The 18566-nt window shown below is 43.2% G+C and overlaps 1 protein-coding gene and 1 long non-coding RNA gene across 6 annotated transcripts in view; one reads left to right on the top strand and one right to left on the bottom strand.

Annotated features, from left to right (window-relative positions):
* Positions 1 to 15126, bottom strand: part of ATP8A2 (ATPase phospholipid transporting 8A2) — a 280727-nt gene extending 265601 nt beyond the window's left edge. Inside the window, exons 1-2 of one of the 5 annotated variants that reach the window (XM_015852111.3) lie at positions 14571 to 14832; positions 1051 to 1141 (exon numbers count right to left, since the gene is read on the bottom strand). Coding sequence is in view for 2 of the 5 variants with exons in the window: in XM_085536349.1 (XP_085392475.1) it covers positions 14571 to 14908 (338 nt within the window). In the remaining 3 variants the exon portion in view is untranslated. Of the gene's footprint in view, positions 1 to 1050; positions 1142 to 14570 lie in introns of all 5 variants that reach the window. The other 4 variants (XM_085536352.1, XM_015852108.3, XM_085536349.1 and 1 more) reach the window with 4 other exon arrangements.
* LOC146762817 (uncharacterized) lies at positions 15013 to 15583 on the top strand. Its single transcript, XR_014942188.1, has 2 exons — positions 15013 to 15162; positions 15238 to 15583. It is a non-coding gene; the product is annotated as an uncharacterized LOC146762817 (long non-coding RNA).
* The last annotated feature ends 2983 nt before the right edge of the window (positions 15584 to 18566 follow it).

Here is an 18566-nt window from a genome sequence, read left to right as displayed (position 1 = left end):
GTGTGTTATCAACATTGTTCCCACTCTAAATCACACATCTGCTAGGAAGAAACTTAACTCTATCACAGCCAAAACCAGGACAGCAGTGTAGTAAGTGCTTCTGCCGCTTGCATTTAAGAGCCTAAACTTAAGCCAGAAGTTCAGGTGTAACCAACTTCTGCTCATTTGCTCTTAGCTGGATGCTGTTCAGAAACCTGCTCTTGTTTGTCCTACTCTGATGTAAATCCCTTTCTGATGTTCGTGAAGTACCTTTTCAGAAGCATCACAACATAACACTTGCAGCTGGCACCAGTTTTATATTATCATGTTGAATGCTAACAGACACACACAAAACTGCCACGAAGACAAACCTTCTAACAGGCCCTTGTTAATAATCAAGCAACACATGGAAGTTCTGTCTACATTGCCTGAGCAATCAAAGATTCATATTCTGTACCATATCCTGGAAAGGGAATCAATTCTCAGAGCAGCTCAGCAGCCAGGGAGATCATGGAGTAACACTGAGATATTTTATAAGAGAATTTTCAGTACAGTTCTTGTTAATCAATATCCAAGTTACTGATAGCAGGCCTCAGGTCAGGAAACATGCATGCAAATAATGTAGCATAAGCATGAAAATATTAAAACTCTACAATTTCCAACCTCTTGTTCTGCTTTCTAATGTTTGAGTAAGATTAATGTCTCTGGTGATTCATCAGTCAATTCATCTGTTTACAGTCAGATTTTTTGTAAACTGAAGGAATACACACACTTGATTTTAATCCCAAAACCGTGCACCAAAGCCCATATTGCCATATAGTCTACAGAGGACTCAGCTTATTATACAATAAATAATATATAAATAAAATCTATGATGGGTTTATATTCCCCTGGTCCGCAAAACCCTTGATCTGTACAAGTTACTTGAAATACTGCCCTCTTTTCAGAAGGTGTGAAGTGAAGAAGCCCAGCGGCTGGTGGCTTCCCAGCGCAAAACGGGAGTCTTAAAAAGCAGCCAGGTTGTGCTACCCCTGGTTTCATGAGCACTCCATCTACAAGAGACAAACGTACCTGGTCCCACCTGCTCACTGTGTTTTGCAAATCAGCCTTACAGCAAACCTGGCCTCTGCTCAGCTTTTCTGTTCCTCTGAAGCTGTTTCATCTGTATTTGACAGGAAAGAGATACTTACAAATGGATCTTGTATTTTAAGCTCATAAAGACGTAAAGCATTGTATCACAACTTCTGAAAATAGATTTTCAGAAAAATAAGCACAATGGAAACCTGTTCCTTTGTTACAAGCTTTGCTTTACTTGGCAAAACCAGCTATACTTTCAGTTACATTTAAGCCTCCCTGCTTCTTCAGCACCACCATGGACAGTGACTCAACCACCTCCATGGGCAGCCCACCCCAGCACCCGACCACTCTTTCAGAGAAGAAATTTCTCCTATTACCCAAGCTGAACCTCCCCTGGTGCAAGTTGAGGCCATTCCCTCTAGTGATACTGCTTGTTACATGATAGGACTCTATGTAGTCTGATAGGACTACGCTAGTTACCTTATGATGACTACTTCCACCAAGATACCCCAGAACTATCAGAGTACAGTTCAAGTGCTGATTTATAATCACTCTAAGAAAAAGAAAAACCTTGCAGCATGAACAAATTAGCTCTGAGATGTCATGAGCCAACCAACATTTGACTCCCTTTCACCAACTGGAACTGCCCTCCAGGTACAGAGACTGCTCCTCCCCACCTACTTAAACACGTAGTGATAAAACCTACCACAGAAACTGAGCTTTTAAGTAAACAGGAGTAAGGTCTTGGTACATCTATTATTTAAAGCCATTAGTGAACAATTACACTGAACTATCATCCTGACATCCAGCTTGTGTTCTGCTGCTAAGTGGGGAGCCAACCAAAATATAAGCTAAAGGCATATGATTCAACACATATTCCTTGCAATTCAGCTGTCAGTGCTTTTGTCTCAAAAGCATTACTTCCATATAAATAGGCTTTCCACTTTAGAAAGCTAAAACATTGATGCAGATAAAGATGATGAAGCACCTGCAAACAATGAAACATTATCAACAAAACGAATGCATTTTTATTGTTCTTAATAACCTACTGAGTAAACACCAATGAAACGCGTTATCACGCTAAAGGATTTCTAGTTTGCCTGTTACAAGTAGCCTGAAGCTATTACGGCTCGTCACATTTATTCATATATTATATTAGCCCAGTATCAACACTGCTATGGAGTTGATTTAGCCCATTTTCTACTTTCAAGACAAGATTGTCTAGATTGTTATACAAGGGAAAGCTTGAGAGTCAACCGGCTAAAGGGAAGAAATGTATTCCTCACCCCCCTGTGGCAGCAGCACTTGGTCTACACCCAAGACCACTGCCTCACAGCCCTCCACCAGGCCAAAAGAGAACCGGCTCCATGCACCCTTCCCTTGACACCACAACCTGACTGGCAGGGGGGCAAGCAGGAAGAGTGGAGGAGAAGATGAGAGACAGCATAGCCTTATGCAGCTGATGGCAGGTCCATCTTTGATGCTTTGCCATGCCTTTGGATGGGCACAGAGCAGATCCTGTCTGCAATGCTGAGGTGTTTCACTGATGTAAAAGCCATTAAAATGCCTCTGTAAGACTGACGTCGTCCAACAGGGTACTCCAGCATCGTGCTACATCCTAAGAATTAATAAGTGTATTGTTTTTAGTTCAACAACACATTATTAATCCACTACGCCCTTACTCATCTGCTACCTGTGCCTTTCTTCAAGTGTGCTTAACACAGAACAAAGACAATACAAGAAAAAGAGGGGCAACAATGAAGTTGCACTATTCTATTCCCCTGATTGAGGGAATATTTTTACAAGAACGAGCATAAAAAGTTCTTGATGAAATACTTAGTAAATCACATGGAAAACCTGACTGCACAGTGTCATTATGGAATATACCACATCCCAGCCACGCAGGCTTGTGTGGGTTATGTGGCTTATTGTATTCATTAAAGGTTCACTACAGCTGTTAGTGGGACTGCTAATGGAAACATTCAGGAGAGCAAACTGGAAACTAATTCATTGTCACTAATTGCAGTCCACACTCAGCTACCAAGTGCCCAGCAGAGAAGAGTATATTTGCAACCATCTAAGTGTAGAAGCTAATAAAATTAGGATATTGTGTCCTCAAAAATACTTAACTCATATACATATTTTTTCAGATGCAATACCTACCATTTGTGAAGTCTGGTGTGATACAGGGACAGGTTTAATACTGTCCTGTTAATTAGATAATATTTTAGTCACTCAACTTCAGACCAAGGATGGCTCAGTGGAGGAGTCATTTATTGTCTGCAGAGCTCTACACTGAACCTCAGAGCTATGAGCATAATCCATGCAACCCATCACTCTAATACAGCAAGAGAAACAGATATTCTATCTTCAGTGAGGAATGGACTACATGGACATGAATCTAAACAGCAAGAAGCAGAAAGAAACTTCAGGCTGTTTCAGTAGTACTGAGCATTTCCAAGTGACTGCCGTTCTGTATCACCATCACAACATGGACAGGGCATGAAAAGAGGCAGCACATTTCTGAGATTCCTTTTCAAACACTAACAAACATTTTTCTCCTTCTAAGGCACCTTGAAATAGGAGTGTCTATGCTAACATGAGAACTTAAGCCCTCTTCACCAGCTTTGTGAACACTCTTCACCTGATCTAGTAAATGTGTATGTTTGGTGGCCCTGCCAGGCAGGGGGTTGGAACTACATGATCCTTGAGGTCCCTTCCAACCCGGGTCATTCTGTGATTCTGTGATTTGTAACTTCCAAAAGACTTGGGAGACTTGTGGGAAACCATGGGAAATGCTACAGCTGGGCTGCAGGGCTCTGGGGACTTAGCGGAATGCTCTCAGTCTTAAGCAACAGATGAAGAATCCTGTACTGAACATCTTTTGTGGCTCTCAGCCGATCTGCATCACTAAGAGCTAACAAAAACAGAACACAGTAATGATGTTAAAGATAGTTTAAGGAAGAGATGTGCACAAAGCTCAAGACAGACTTGTGAACATTACCTTAATAAAAGCCTTCAGTAGGGCAAGTCTATTTTTAAGCTTAATGGACGTATAAGACACACATCCAAACCAGAAAATTCAGCAGTGGTTCTATGTTTAAATAAGGACAGGAGAAAAGCTGCCATCACTGCCCCCTGCAGGAAAGGACCCTCCTGTCAGATGGGAGAGGCTTACAGATACCAGCCAGTTTCATCTCTGCTCTACAGCCCCAGCCAGAAGATCAGATCAGGGATGAAAGCAAGCTTATTAAGCTAGGTACTCATATGGATTCTTCCCTTTGATGCAATTTAAGTTAAGAATATAGATATCAGTTACTTTAGTACTGCAATTTTAGAGTGGCATCATCCACCTGCTATCATTATGCTGAACTCCTGTACTTAAATATAGCTGGAAAAGTTTTCCCCAATAGAGCACTGCTATTACAAACAAAAACAGCCTGAAAAGTTTTCTTACGCTAGCTTTTGTTTCCTGGAACAGCTGTCTTGCCTGTAGCATCTGTGCTGGATGAATTTTAGAAGAGCAAAAAGTTCTTTAAGAGTTACAGACCACTGAAACAAGATGTCCAGAGTGATCATAGAGTCTCCTTCTCTGGAGACGTTCAAAACCCACATAGATGCTTTCCTGTGCAACCTAATGCAGGGAGCCTGCTTTAGCAGGAGGTTGGATTAGATGATCTTCAGAGGTCCCTTCCAAACCCTACGTTTCTCTGATTGAGATTCTGAACAGCCTCAGTGGCTTCATCTCTGAAAAATACCTTATGGTGCCTCTACACATTTTAATAGGAAGCGTGTAGACCAGACCCAGCCTGAACTGCTCAGACTGGAGGAGGTGAGTGTGATTTCAGCAAAGTTTTGCTGACTGGACCAGCTGGGGCTGTGACCACAGATCTGCCAGGACACACAGTGTATTTTCCCAAACGTTTGTTTGTTTTCTATCAAACCAGGCTTCAGCTTGACCTATTCTATCCCTGCTGAGGTTTAAGTACATTTGTAACGCATCCACCCAACAGCTCTGAGACATTCCGGTACTTGCCTGCAAGTGGCACACACTGTTTTATTGGAACTGCTACCAGAATGAGCAGATAACAATCACAGACCTTCTCAATATTTAATTATCTAGTATTGCACAGCCTACTGTGGACTTAGAGGAAATTATGCTTATGACTCATATGCCAGTACTGGAGGAGCTTTTCATGGCAAAGTAGCCCTAGGGAGGAAAGGGAAAACAGCCCAGGCAAACAAACCCCCGCCTCACACTGTGCATCACCAGGTGCACGGTGACTCCATTTTCACTGGCAGCACACTTACTCATTAAGGTACAGAGAGCACTGCAGAGTAGCTCTTAAGACAAATCTGACTGACTGGGTTAGGGTTATTTTTATTTATTTATTTATTTATATTAAGAATGAAAGATAAAATAAGCAAGTAGTTATCTTGAATAACTACTGGGATCACGTTTAATTTATGCTTTTTGGGGGAAAACTTGAAAGCTTTCTTTCTTTTCCCTCCACAGAGCATCACAGAAGCAACTTGCTCATAAATGAGCAGAGGCCCCCAGCTGCTAAGCGTCATACAACCACAGAACGTCTCCAGTTGGAAGGGACACACAAGAATCATGGAGTCCAACCCCTGGTATCACAGAGGACCACCTCAAATCCAGTCCCAGCATCTGAGCATTTTCCAAATGGTCCCTGAGATCCAGCACTTCAAGTCTGCGCCCACTGCCCTGTGCAGGCTGTTCCATGCCCACCGCCCTCTGGTGCAGATCCCTTCCCTCACCCCCAGCTGTCCATCCTGTGACACTGCTCCATGCTGTTCTATGTCACATTTAGAGACACTCATAGACATTACCATCTCATTTCCACATGGCTGTTCTACCTTGCTGCCGAGAGCACAGCTACTCACCAGGGAGCAATACCTTCCATTGAGCTATTATCTTCATATTGAGCTCACTGTTAAAATACTAATTTCTTACCACCAAGCAGCCCTACACCCTGACAAGGAGGAAGGGGTCTCTCACACTGAGCGTATCTTTTAATCTTTAAAACGGCTCTTACTGCACAGCTGCTGAGAGCCCCATCTGCAGCGCTCGTGTTGCAGTTTATGTGTGTATGACAACAGCAATAAAAATACCAACTTAACCACAGGGAAGAGTTGTTTTAATATAAAATCATGTTTGGTTACTTTCCAGATTTAAATTTTAGCTACCCTTCTGCTGATCTGTATCCCACTGCAGACAAAGAGTGCAGTTCTTATACCAAAATGCAGATGTTGCATTTGTTTTCCCTACCGCCAGACCCCTCCTATGATTTTAGGTCCTGCCACCTTCCCGTTTGGAAAAAACATATATCATCTTATCTACATAGAAAATGAAAGAAGAAATAAAGACAGTCAATATTTACTCTAACTGAAGACAAAAGCTACGAACATAACTGAATACATCAGTATAAAGAGAGCTGTAATAATTAGGGTTGGGTTATCAGGTTAAGCCTACTTTCTGCTCAGGTGTTCAGGATGAACCTATTCAGTTTTATAGGTTACTGTGTTGTCCTGTCTGAAGGAGCATCTTCACAAAACTTGCTTTTACTGTTCCTTTAATTTTGTAGTGCTGGCATTATTTTTGCTATGCCCCCCCTATTTTTTTAGCTTACTTGTCATAACACGTGTATTAACACCTGTGCATGCGATCAGAAAAGGTTACTGTGATTTTCTCTCATATTTTAAAGCTTAAGCCTTGATCTCTTAATTGGCTTTCTATTATTTAAGTCTTCTTTCACTGTTCTTACAGTATGAACTGATTTTCCTTTTCACAGATGTACATAATAGAAAAGCTCCTTAAATATCTCCCCGAAACTTTTTGGCATATGGGAGCATTTTAAAGCATTTCTGTATCTTTTTGCTTTGACCTTACATTTAGCTACTTGCTATTCTTTCGTTAATCCAATTCTATTTCTGGCTCCAGCCTCAGTCACAGCATAGCCCTGTAGCTGAAGCGCTGCCAATCTCCTTAATGTAGGACTTCCCTTCCCCCTTCCTTCAGTTGTTAATCGCTTTTCTCAAATTTCACTCTATAGGAACTGATGTAGCAACTTTCTTACAGAATTGTTGTTATTACGTGATTTCAGTAATAAGAAATTGAACAAGAAAAGAACCTACAGAGATATATTTATGAAACACCCTTGTTTTATATAATAACTACATAAAAGTATTTAAAATATACAAAATAAATCCATAAATAAACCTTTAAAATGAAAAGTCACAATCTGTTTTTCTTTTCCAGAACACTCACCTGGATATGTTTTCAAGAGGTCTGAATCACCAGTGCCAGACAGCAACTACGAAGAAACTCATCTGCATGCACATCTGTCTAAAGAAACCTTTTCTTACACCATATTCTACTCCACAAGCACCACACAAATACTGTCTTTATATTGGCCCTATAAAGTACGTAAAGTAATTCCTTTGATGCATGGACACAAATGACATAACACTTAGAACTGAGGGGAAATAGCTTTTAGATCCCCGTGAAGAGTAAAGCCATCACACTGTTGCCCTTCTCCAATTAGTAGCTGTTGGGCCTTCTCTTTAAAGTACTAATATTTCATTATGGAATGCTAGTTCATGTACTAATTTTGATTGGGTTGTTTACAGTTGTCTACTCTCTAATGTCTGCATATGCTCTATGTGTCCCATCTACCTGCACATAGCAGGAGGAAAGAAACTAGATGATCTTTGAGGTCCTTTTCAGCCCAGACTATTCTGTGATTCTATGGTTCTATCTTTAGAGGCCTGCAAAGACAGAATGTAATGCTCACACGTCAGATTTTTATTAGTATGTGGTGTCAAACTTAGTGCAAACCATCAGTGCAAATGGGAGTAACCAACAGACTCTAGTGGGGATGCGCAGTCTACCTGCAATGCAGTGGGAATCCTTCTACCTGCCCCTCTAAATCCTGTGCACTGTTTCCTACAGAGAATTTTTGGTTGACAGCAGACACTACATCTCAAAGGAGGAAGTTCTTGATAAGCCAACGTTGGGAAGGCTTTGGGAATCACAGAATCATAGTATCCCTAGAGTTAGAAGGGATCTCTGAAGGCCACCTAGTTCAGATCTCCTGCAATGAACAGGGACACCACAAGTAGATCAGGTTGCCCAGGGCCTTATCCAGCCTCACCTGGAAAGTCTCCTGGGATGGGGCACCAAACACATCAGTAGGAAAATGCCTCCTGGGAAAGCAAAATAAAAACTCCCCTGTGGTTTGACTATCAGCTGCATCCGAGCTGTGTTCATAGCACAGGGTTAAAAAATATACACCAACTGCAGCTCACCTTGTGACAGAATAGATCCCCAGCAGCAGAAATTCTCAGTTTCCTCCTTATGCACAGTCATACTAAAAAAAAGGAAAGGAGCAGGCTCTCTCTATTTTCTCCAACATAACACTGGTACAATTTATAGGAACATACACATTTTTCTTCAACAGTTCAGACCTCCTGTGGACAGCCATGACCGTGCTGCTTCCTGCGACCTCATGTTGCCCTCCTTAGACTTGCTCTTCCAGGTAATCTGATTTCTTTTGTTCCTATCAATTAACAGGACATTTAAGGTTACCAGCTTCCTCCTCGTCCCTCCGCTACCATGTTCTTCCATTATTTTACAGTTTTCACAGCACTGCCTTTCTGTACTTTTTGCTATTTTCCAAGCAATTACTGGTCATTTTTGAGCAAGAAATGAATCTGAAACTCAAGCAACAGCAGGCACCACAAATCATCTCAGTCCTAGCATGGTAAAAATGAAGTTCTGGAATACACCATGTTTTATGGTTGTTGGTATTCAGTGGAAGTCAGATATTAAATGTCATTTTACAATCTTTTCCAAGAAAGATCAATGTATAGTGTCTATTTCCTGCCCTTGAAGTTCCTGGATTTACTTGGTGTAAAACACAAACCTAGAAGCAAAAGCCTGTTTAAAAGTTCAGCTTCATAGACCTGTATAAATCCAATCTACCTGTGAAATCAAACTAAGTTTCCTTCCTAACACTCCTACTGGAAAGCTACTCCAAACACTTGCCTGATACCTTGAATTTGCTTGCTATGTATTTTCAAACTTAATGTCTCTGACAGTTTGTCCTTGTGCCACCATTATCCTTTGGTTGAAATGATTTTTCTCTCCCCTGAGTTGGAGCATAGAAATTAGTTACATGATAGCTGGGCTAACAGAAGCTCATACACGGTAGCTAGTAAGAAAAATACCAACATTCTGGAAAACTATAAATACAGAAGCACATGGCCACATTGAAATGGTATATTCTGCCCTGAAGAGCTTTGTCATAACCAGAACAGCAACTCCAGTGGCACATTTACTAACAAACATGAGTTTCTGCAATGTTTTAGAAGAAAACTTACCCACTCTAGAGAATGTAGCTTTAATACTTCCTAATGCTGGGGCTAAATGCTATATGTAAAGACCTGAAATAGTATCTAACTCTAATTTCTCAATTTGGAACATATCTGCAATAATTCCACTGCGTTAATGTGCAGATCTGCATTTTGATAAACTTACCAATAATTATACTTTACAGAAGCCTGTTAATTCGGACCCCAGCTCCCAAATCTTTGCTGTTTCTTGAAGCAACAAACTCATTCATCTCTAATCTTTCAGACCTTCTTAGAAGTCTCTCTTTCTGAAGACAGATCACTCCTTTTTGCTATCCTACTGAAGATATCTAGCATCTAAAGCCTTCTGAAAGAACACATAAGCACATTTCATACTTGTAAATAAAATGGCTTCCATCAAAATCAGAAGGTAAGAACTTTCTCACTGGAGATTGTGGAAAATAACTTTATCAAGGGTCAGGATTTCAGGTATGGAGTGCATAGTGAATCAACAATTCCCTTCAGGTAGGAATGGATTAGGACAAGTTTGATTGGAAGCAGGGAGTTAGAAGGAAAGCACTCTCTGTCTGTCAGCTAAGCTCTTATACGAGCTCTTTTTCCCCCTACTACCAGGCAGACAAATGGCATAAGAATGGCTTCAAAGCACAGGTTTGTATTAGTGAAGCTCTGGGGTAAAGAATTGACTCTCCATCAATAGATCAAAATAGGACCTCACCTCAGTCTTGGTTTAGACAACATCCAACTGCATACTATTAATTCCTCTGTCTTTCTGCCCCTCACCAAAACAAGGTGCCAGAACTGAGGTTAATGCATTTAGTTCATATCCAGCAACTGGACTACTGAACACTCAAAATCACCAAACAAGAATCATGCTAAGCCTCCCCCGTGATGCAGAAACGTAAGTATAACTGGCTTTCAGTTCAAGGCTTCTAGCTCAAGTCTTGACCTGCGTCCACATAACCAGTAAGGCAGAGACATAGACCATATCAGAGTCAGGATGGCTGCTTTGTACGTATTCTTTCACATCTTTTTTCTCCTGTTTAGAAATAAACTGTTTAGAAATAACCTACAGAGTTATCATAAGGTGACATTTGCTTTAAGTACTCCCAGGCCCACAGAAGCCTGAGGTATGTGATTCACACATCCTTTTCATAAACACTGGGCTGAATGCTCCGAGATCCCACAGCACAGGATGCTCAATTGCCTCCCTCCATGGTGCTTCAGGTAAAGGGGCAGAGTAGCAACAAGTAGCAACAAAGTAAAGTAGCAACAAAGCAAAGTGTTCAAGTAGCAACAAATCAAACCCAAACCTTCCTATTCAGCATAGAAAGTGAGTCAGAGGCCCTTTAGTATAACAGCAAGGAATCAGTTATCTAAAGCTTTCAGATCTCACATCTAGTATATTACTGCAATTGCTCCAAAATGCCCAGCTAGAAAATACTGGAAGGATAACATTTATGTGTGGCTAAGCCAAACTTAATTAATGTCTGTCCCAGGAGCAGAAAATTGTAGCTGCAGATATTCAGCTGCCTTTTCAATATCTAATATACAGCTCTACTCTACTACCGATATACACAGAAAAGATTTTGTGATCAGATAACCCTTAAAAGAACCAGTTGTCAATTAGGACCTACAGATACCATCAGTAACAGATGTTCTGATATTTATAGCCATACAAACTAATTCAATTGTGTCGCAACGAAACATGGCACAGGAAGACAAATACAAGACAGCAATGTACTACAGTAATAAAGCTATCACAGTCACCTAGAACATTACTTTGTTAGCAGAAGACCAGTCATCTTAAAGATTGAAACAGTTTTTACAGGATATGCTTGACAGCTCAAAGAAGAAAGCTCAAACGGAAATGGACCAGCTGAGCCTTTCTCCAAATAGCAAATGTATGGAGTGATCACTTGACAACTGGAAACAGCCGATATGGGTGTCTACTGGGCCCTCAGCAAGCCTTCAATACAATGAAGCCCTGTGGAGTGGCAGCTAATTGAGAGGCTACAATTTGTGTCTGACAACGCTATGGCTACAGTAGCATTTGCTGATGATGTACCTCTGTGCTCAGTGCCCACTGTCTCTGTGGCTGCCTAGTGTCTTTCTCACAGCCAAACAGGGACTTTGCTCTTAGACATTTAAATGTTAACATCTGAGGACTCTTGTAAGTTCAGCACTGGGCTGACCTCTTTCCTAGGGTTTATTTGGTTAAAAATGCCTTCAGGATGAGTGCTTATCTACCTCCAAAGTATGACGTGGACAACCCAAAGCAGGTGACCTCATTGAGCTGCACAGTGAAAGCTTCAGTCTTCGCTGCACTTCTTGAACTGCCTGAACCTTTCCTGTGCAGCATCAGAAGACACCTTCTCTGAAGCATTTCTCTGACCAAAGAAAGAGGTGGATTAGAAGGGAACAAGACCCTTCGCAGTCAAAGGGAGTAAGAGTCTGGGAGACAGACACTGGTCTCAAGACTAAACACACAGCAAAGAATATCAGCAAGTACTTAAGCATAAATGTAGATGGAAAAGACATATAAGGAGTGTGGTTTTGCACAATAAAATGTTTATATTTCAGTTCCTCATGCCCTGGGAGAAGACCCGGTGACTAACTCTACACTAAAATGATCTCTTGATCTCTTCTTGCTGATGCGCACCATTGAGCAGCTGAAGAGGACCACAGTAAATGACATCGTGATCATTTGTACTTTAATCCAATATAAAGTTGGAATTCAACATTTTCCGCCCTAAAAATAACCATGCTGTTGTATAATCATCCAATATGTTATTGACAGTTGCTTATTTTCAGTGGCTTAAGGAGACAGGAAGGAGAAGTACAGGTTACCCTTTGATGTCTGAGGTTACCCTTTGATGTCTGTGGTTCCAACAGTAAAGAACTGGAGACTTCTTTGAGAATAATTTTAATCTAATCAATTTAGCCCAGCTGGTACAACATTACAGCAATAAAAAGATTTCATTGTACAAAGCAAAAAAAGAAATCGATTAATGAGCAAATGCACAAAGTAGAAGAGGACCAATACTTTGAGTGGCAGGAGGTGACCCACCATCTCTAATTTCTCCTTTTCACCTCATCTGCTCTTCTGTGGTCCTTTGTACCAGCGCCAAGCAAGTTTGAAGTTCTACTAAATACAGTATTAAATGGTTAGGCTGCAGTTGGACTTGATGATCTTTGAGGTCTTTTCCAACCTGAGTAATTCTATGAAATCTTATCCCGAATTAGTAGATGTGAAAACGATGCTACAAAATGCAAAGGTAGAAATAACAACTGGATCTGACGTGAAAAGACATCATCAGATCATCACAGAGTGTTGTTGTGTAAAGTACATCCATAAGCTGCTGAAATCCTTCACACAGCGTGAAAAGAAATCTCCGCGCTTCTAAAAGTCTAGTCTAAAAGCTAATACTTCAAGATACCCAAAAGTAAACAGGACTAGCAAATACACTGCAAGTATTTAAAGCAAGAAGCATACTTTTAGAAAAAGAAAGCAGGCAGAATACTCAAAAATTGCATGAATGGAGCCATAGAGGATAATGAGTTTACACAACCTTTACTGAGGGTGATAAAAGGGTGATTGGTTCTCCTTCCCACCACTCAGCTCAGGAAAGGCCTTCAGGTCTTGCACTGCCATCACACTTTCATACCTGACTTCATTTTCAGCTCTGTGATTCAGCTGCCAAACACGTGCTTTTCCAGGAAGATAAAGGTGGCAGCCCATGGGTCCTAAAGTGTGTCAACCACAGTCATCCCTGTTAATGAGTCTATGATTTAACTTAGACAAACCTGTACTATGGAAATTTGTGTAGATATAATGTGATATGGCTCTGTTATCCTACAGAAAAATATTCTAAATGTGAAATACATTGTCAACAGAAGCAGTATTGACCAGCAACTCCTACCCTTCTTCAAATAATTACCTAATTTGGATTTCTGTTATGTGAAAAGCAGGGTACGTGAGAAAGTCCAAGTCAAGGTACAGACAAATCCCAGCTAGAAGCTGCTGTATGACTCGGATGCCCCGCCATGACTGACATGCAACGCAGCCACCCATCAGATCCATGAGTAAGATGTAGAGAAGCTGAAGCTTCGACTCAATTTATATGCCATGCTCCAGCCAAGCACTCCCAGAGTGCCAATGTTCTGCACCTGGGTACATTCTGAAGGGCTGGTATTGGCCAAGCACGCCAGCCTAGACTCTGAATGTGACATTACAAACAGCTCTTTTGAACTACAGCTCCCTGCCGCTGACTGCAGTCAGGCTGCAAGGCAGACACAACCCCAGCCACAGGACAAAGCAATCTGCTTAACTGGGGTGGTTCATCTGCATGGCTTACACGGAGGATACCTACAGCTTGGTAACATGCTAAACCTTAGGCTGAAACCTTCCCATTCCCCATGAGACAGCATTACACGGCTCACTGCTCAGCATCCTGCTTACTTCAGCAGCTCTGCAGAGCTCCCGGGGGTTCTGTCCTTATTAGCAAGCAGTGAGGCTGAGCAGGAGGACACGAGCACGGTGACCACACTGTGCAGAGCAGAGTGGCTTCTCCTTCACATCATCTCTAGTCTGGTTCTGCTGGCTAACAACCACGCGATGCTGGAGGATTTCTTCCAGCTTAGCATCACCCCAAAAACAACCTTAAACACGCTCTCCAAGGTGCTCTACGCACAGTAGAGCCGATGGGGAAATGTTCCACACAAGCACATTCCGTATTCAATAAACAGTGAAGAAGGTGCAGTGCGCTGCACCCCAGCGCCCCGCAGACCTTGCACCGGGCACAAGAACTCGGCCTTAACGAGACCTGCCTACAGGGCTCGGGTAATGACACCGAGGCTAACGGCGCTCCAGAATAGGCTGCGGGGTCCCGAGGGCGGCGGGGATACACGGTGGCACTGCGGGGCGGCTCCGCGTTCCCCGAGAGGCCCCTGCGGGCGCTGCCGAGGCGTTGGGAGGCGGTATCGGTCCCGGCGGGGCAGGGCCGGGCGGTGTGGCCGCGGAGGTACGTTCTCCCGGCCCCTCGCGCTCCTTCCTCCGCCGCCTCCGCCCCTGCCTCGCCCGCCCGCCCCGCCGCCCGCGCGCCTCGCCCGCTCCTCACCGGCCGAGGAGTGGATCTTGGAGGATTTCCGCCGCAGGGACATCCTCAGCGCCGTGTCGAGGCCGGCCCTGGTCGGCATGCTGAGGCCGGGGCGGCCGGCTCAGGGCTGCGGCGGCGGCGGGCGGGCATGGGCCACCCCTCACGCAGACGCCGCGCAGCGCCGCGGCCTGCAGCGGGGGCGGGAGAGGCGCTAAGCCCTGCCGGGAGCGGCTCCCGCCGGGGAGCAGCGCGGGCGACCCGCAGCCTCGTTCCCTCAGAGCGCCGAGTGAGCGGGGTGCCCGCCCCTTCCCGCCCGGCCCCGGGCGGCGGAGGAGGCCCCGGCCCTCCTCGTTGGGCATCGCGGGCCCCGCAGCCTGTCGCCTACCGGGCTCCTCCGCTAGCGGCCGCGGGTCCGACCGCCTCCTCAGCGCTGCCTACTGAAATAACGGGCCTCCCCTGGAGCGGGGCGGCTGCGGGGCGCCCTCTTTGTAGGTCGTGGGGAGACAGCCCGGTTCCCTAGTGCCTTACATCGCAGCCAGCCGTCTGCCTGAGGGCGGAGTGCTACAACTCCGGCTCTGAGCGCCTCGCAGCTGAACTCATCCAGAATGAGCAAGTAGGCCTGTTGTTTTACTAAAGTTGTATATCTGAAACGAATATGACAGCTCTGGAACTGTCTATTTCTCTGTAGATACCCAAGACCGCTCTGGACGCTTTCCTGTGCAACCTGCTGTAGGGAACCTACTTTAGCCAGAGGTTGAACTCAATCTCCAGAGGTCCCTTGCAATCCCTTCCATCTGTGATTGTGGGACATCACATTTCTGCATCCTAACAAGGCCCAGCTTTCATCTAGATCCCCAAGCAAACTCATTTGTTTCAGTTACAAGGACATCCTTCATCGCTGGCAGCCTCTGCACAAAACATGTCATTCCTTTTCAACTTAAAATGTCTGGTAAGTGAAAGGTAAAAAAAAAAAAAAAAGAAAAAAGAAAAAAAAAAAGAAATAAAGGAAAGATTAATCAATATGCCACTTAACCTTATCAGTGAGTGCATCACCTTTTTTTACTCTGTGCAGCATTTGCAATAAGGAGTTTGCCCGAGGTCAGAAAAAGGGAAAGAAATTATAGAACAGAAATAGAACGATAGAACCATAAAATGGCTCAGGTTGGAAGAGGCTTTAAAGATCATCAAGTTCCAACCCCCTGCCATGGACAGGGACACCACTTATCAGACCAGGCTGCCCAGCGCTCATCCAACACCTCCAGGGATGGGGGTCTTTGGGCAGCCCCATTCTTCCCCATCCTAACACTGATAAACTATATCAACTAAAAAGTGTCTCTTGACAGTGTCTCTATAGACACTGGTCTCAATCAAGCACAGCCAGCAATGCCACACTGAAACGGACTGCCTTTTCTGCTGGGGTTGCGTTCCCTATGAGTATCTTCTGGTAGGCTGAAGAGAGGCAGAAGCTCATCAGAGATGATATGAGGTTTTGGAAAGATCAGCTGCATAAGAAACAATGTCCAGTACTGTGAAAGTCTATGAAAAAAAAAAATGGCCTTAAATCATTATCCAAACCACTCTACCATATGGAGATGGCTAGAGTACAAGATGGAAAATTTTGGTACTGTTTCAAATATCATAATTTATGCCAAGCCTCCAAACCTTGCTGCACTTCAGCATCCTCACATATAACAATAAACACCCACAGAATCACCAAGGTTGGAAAAGACCCACAAGATCACCCTGTCCAGCCACCCACCCATCACCAGCAGTTCTCACTAAACCATGTCCCTCAGCACAATGTCCAGACATTCCTTGAACACCTTCAAGGTCAGTGACTCCACCACCTCCCTGGGCAGCCCATCCCAGTGTCTACTTGTCTCCTTGACTCCTCAAAGAGCTTTAATTACTTGTCTCACACTTATTTCAACAAGCCTGAGTTGTATCCCTGTAGAAGGTGGATTCCCAAGCCTTAGTTACACGGAATTTAATGGCACAGAAGAAAAAAAACAATTTTTCCCCTGCATGGCCTGTGAGTATTGGAGGATCTGTCTACGGTATCTCTCTCTGCGGGTGCTTAGTGTAATCGTGCATTGCAGTTAATGGGGAGTAAAAGGGAGAAAGTATACTGTGAAGGTATCTTGTGAGGAAGCAAGGTGTGCCAGATTCTCTCAGTAACTGAGTCTCAAACTGAGCCCTGCTTAGAAGGCCAAAGTGTTGGGCCCGCAGGAAAGGTAATTTGCGGTCCTGAGGTGAACTTGAGGTGGTTTTCTTTCACAAGCTCATAATCATTAGTAACAAGTAACAGGTTAGCCCTGAGCTGCAAGAAAAGAAATATATTCTTAACCTGTGCAGACCTCACTGTTGTCATTTTGTTCTGCAGTGCCTGGCTTTGTCATGCTGCTGATGCATACTATATTGTATATTGTGGGACCATGAGTCATGACAGTATGATTCCCTAAGGTCTATCATAATGGCTCCATGGTTTGAATGATGTGATGAAAACTAGAAAGGAGCTGATGATCTTCAAATTACAATGTGCTTACTTTTCTAGTATTTATAGCAATGTACTTTCAAAGATCTCAGTATGCATAATTATTTCAGTGTAATAAATAAAGCAAAGGCAGGAAGAATGGTTTTGTGGTTAATGTGCCAGACTGGAAGACAGGATATCTTGATTCTATTTCTAACAGTGTCAGATACTGTCTGGGACCTTGGAGAGGCTGTTAAGCCCAAAATCCAAAAGATGTGTCCTTTGTTCCAGTTACTAACAGACAAACAAACTACGGGGATTTGTTATGAAAAAAAGAAGAAGAAATAAAAAGGAAACACAACTTACATAGAATTTCTTAGTAGTGTAACAGAAAACTTAATTGTCTAATCAAAAAATTGTTAGGTAAGTGTTTATTATAGAAAATAAAGAGGGAAAAAAAGAAAGAGAATGCTATTACAAAACGAAATGTAACAGTTCATTTTCTATATAGACACACTCTTTGAATCTATTCCCCTTTTGGTGTTGCGCTCACCCTTCAAGCATCCCTCTGAGATGTGAGGCTGATGGTGCTAGTCTCCATAGAACAGCAGATGTCATTGGTGTCTTCTCAGCAAGTGCTTTGTGAGAGAAGTGTGAAGTGGAGCAGTTTCTTCTTGCTCCTTTCCTTCAGTTTGGGTTGAGGGTGACCCTGCAGATATGTTTATGTTTTCCAACAGACTTCTACATCTTATTCTTTCTTTCTTTGTCTACAGTTCCACATCACACCCCATTTTCCTACATGTAATGCTAATCATGCATGTTACGTCCTTGTTCTCTGTTCTTTTTGTTATCCCTAAACCCAGTTTTACCTAGGTCTCAAGTCTGCACTTTGCTAGCTGACTTTCAGAGAGTAATAACTCCTAATCACTATCCATATAAATGATTGGATCAACAATAAAGTTAATCAAATGATGGACACCTCCTCGCAGAGATACTGCTGTTACAACCAAAGAATGTAAAAACAAAGCCTCGCACTGGTCAAGAACAGCTCAAACACAGCAAGCTTCAGCCACGAGGCCTTACAAGCTCAGTACACAGCTTGTGGTTGGTACCAGTAATAGTATTGGTCAGTTACAGGACCAGAGTAATGTAATTTAATGAAAATTCTGCCTGTTTAATTCTTGTGGATTTAAAAATAAAAACATACTGCCTTGATCAATGTTTTGAACCAGCTATTGCAGACGGGGCTGTCGTTTAATGAGAAATGGTTTGATATATAGCGTAACTGTATAATTCATGTAAATATTTGCACTCAATGAAAAAAACAATAAAAAGCGATCTACTAGATGTAATAAGCAAAAGATAGTTTTAAAGCTGTGGAAACGTGGTTGCGTTCGTCAGCGGCTCCCTACGCTGGGCGCTGCCCTTCAGCACCACGGACAGCTCCAGCGGCCTCCGTTCCCAGCTCGCAGTCCGGGCCAGGGCAGGAGAAAGCTTTTGGTCGCAGCCTTCTGTTTAATTCCCCCCCTCCAGGAAACAGCAGT

The sequence above is a fragment of the Coturnix japonica genome, chromosome 1 (assembly GCF_054131305.1).
Source record: "Coturnix japonica strain WE chromosome 1, WE-NBRP24, whole genome shotgun sequence".
Lineage (NCBI taxonomy): Eukaryota > Metazoa > Chordata > Aves > Galliformes > Phasianidae > Coturnix > Coturnix japonica.
Note: the sequence above shows the minus strand (reverse complement) of the source record. Positions and strands in the feature narration are given on the sequence as shown.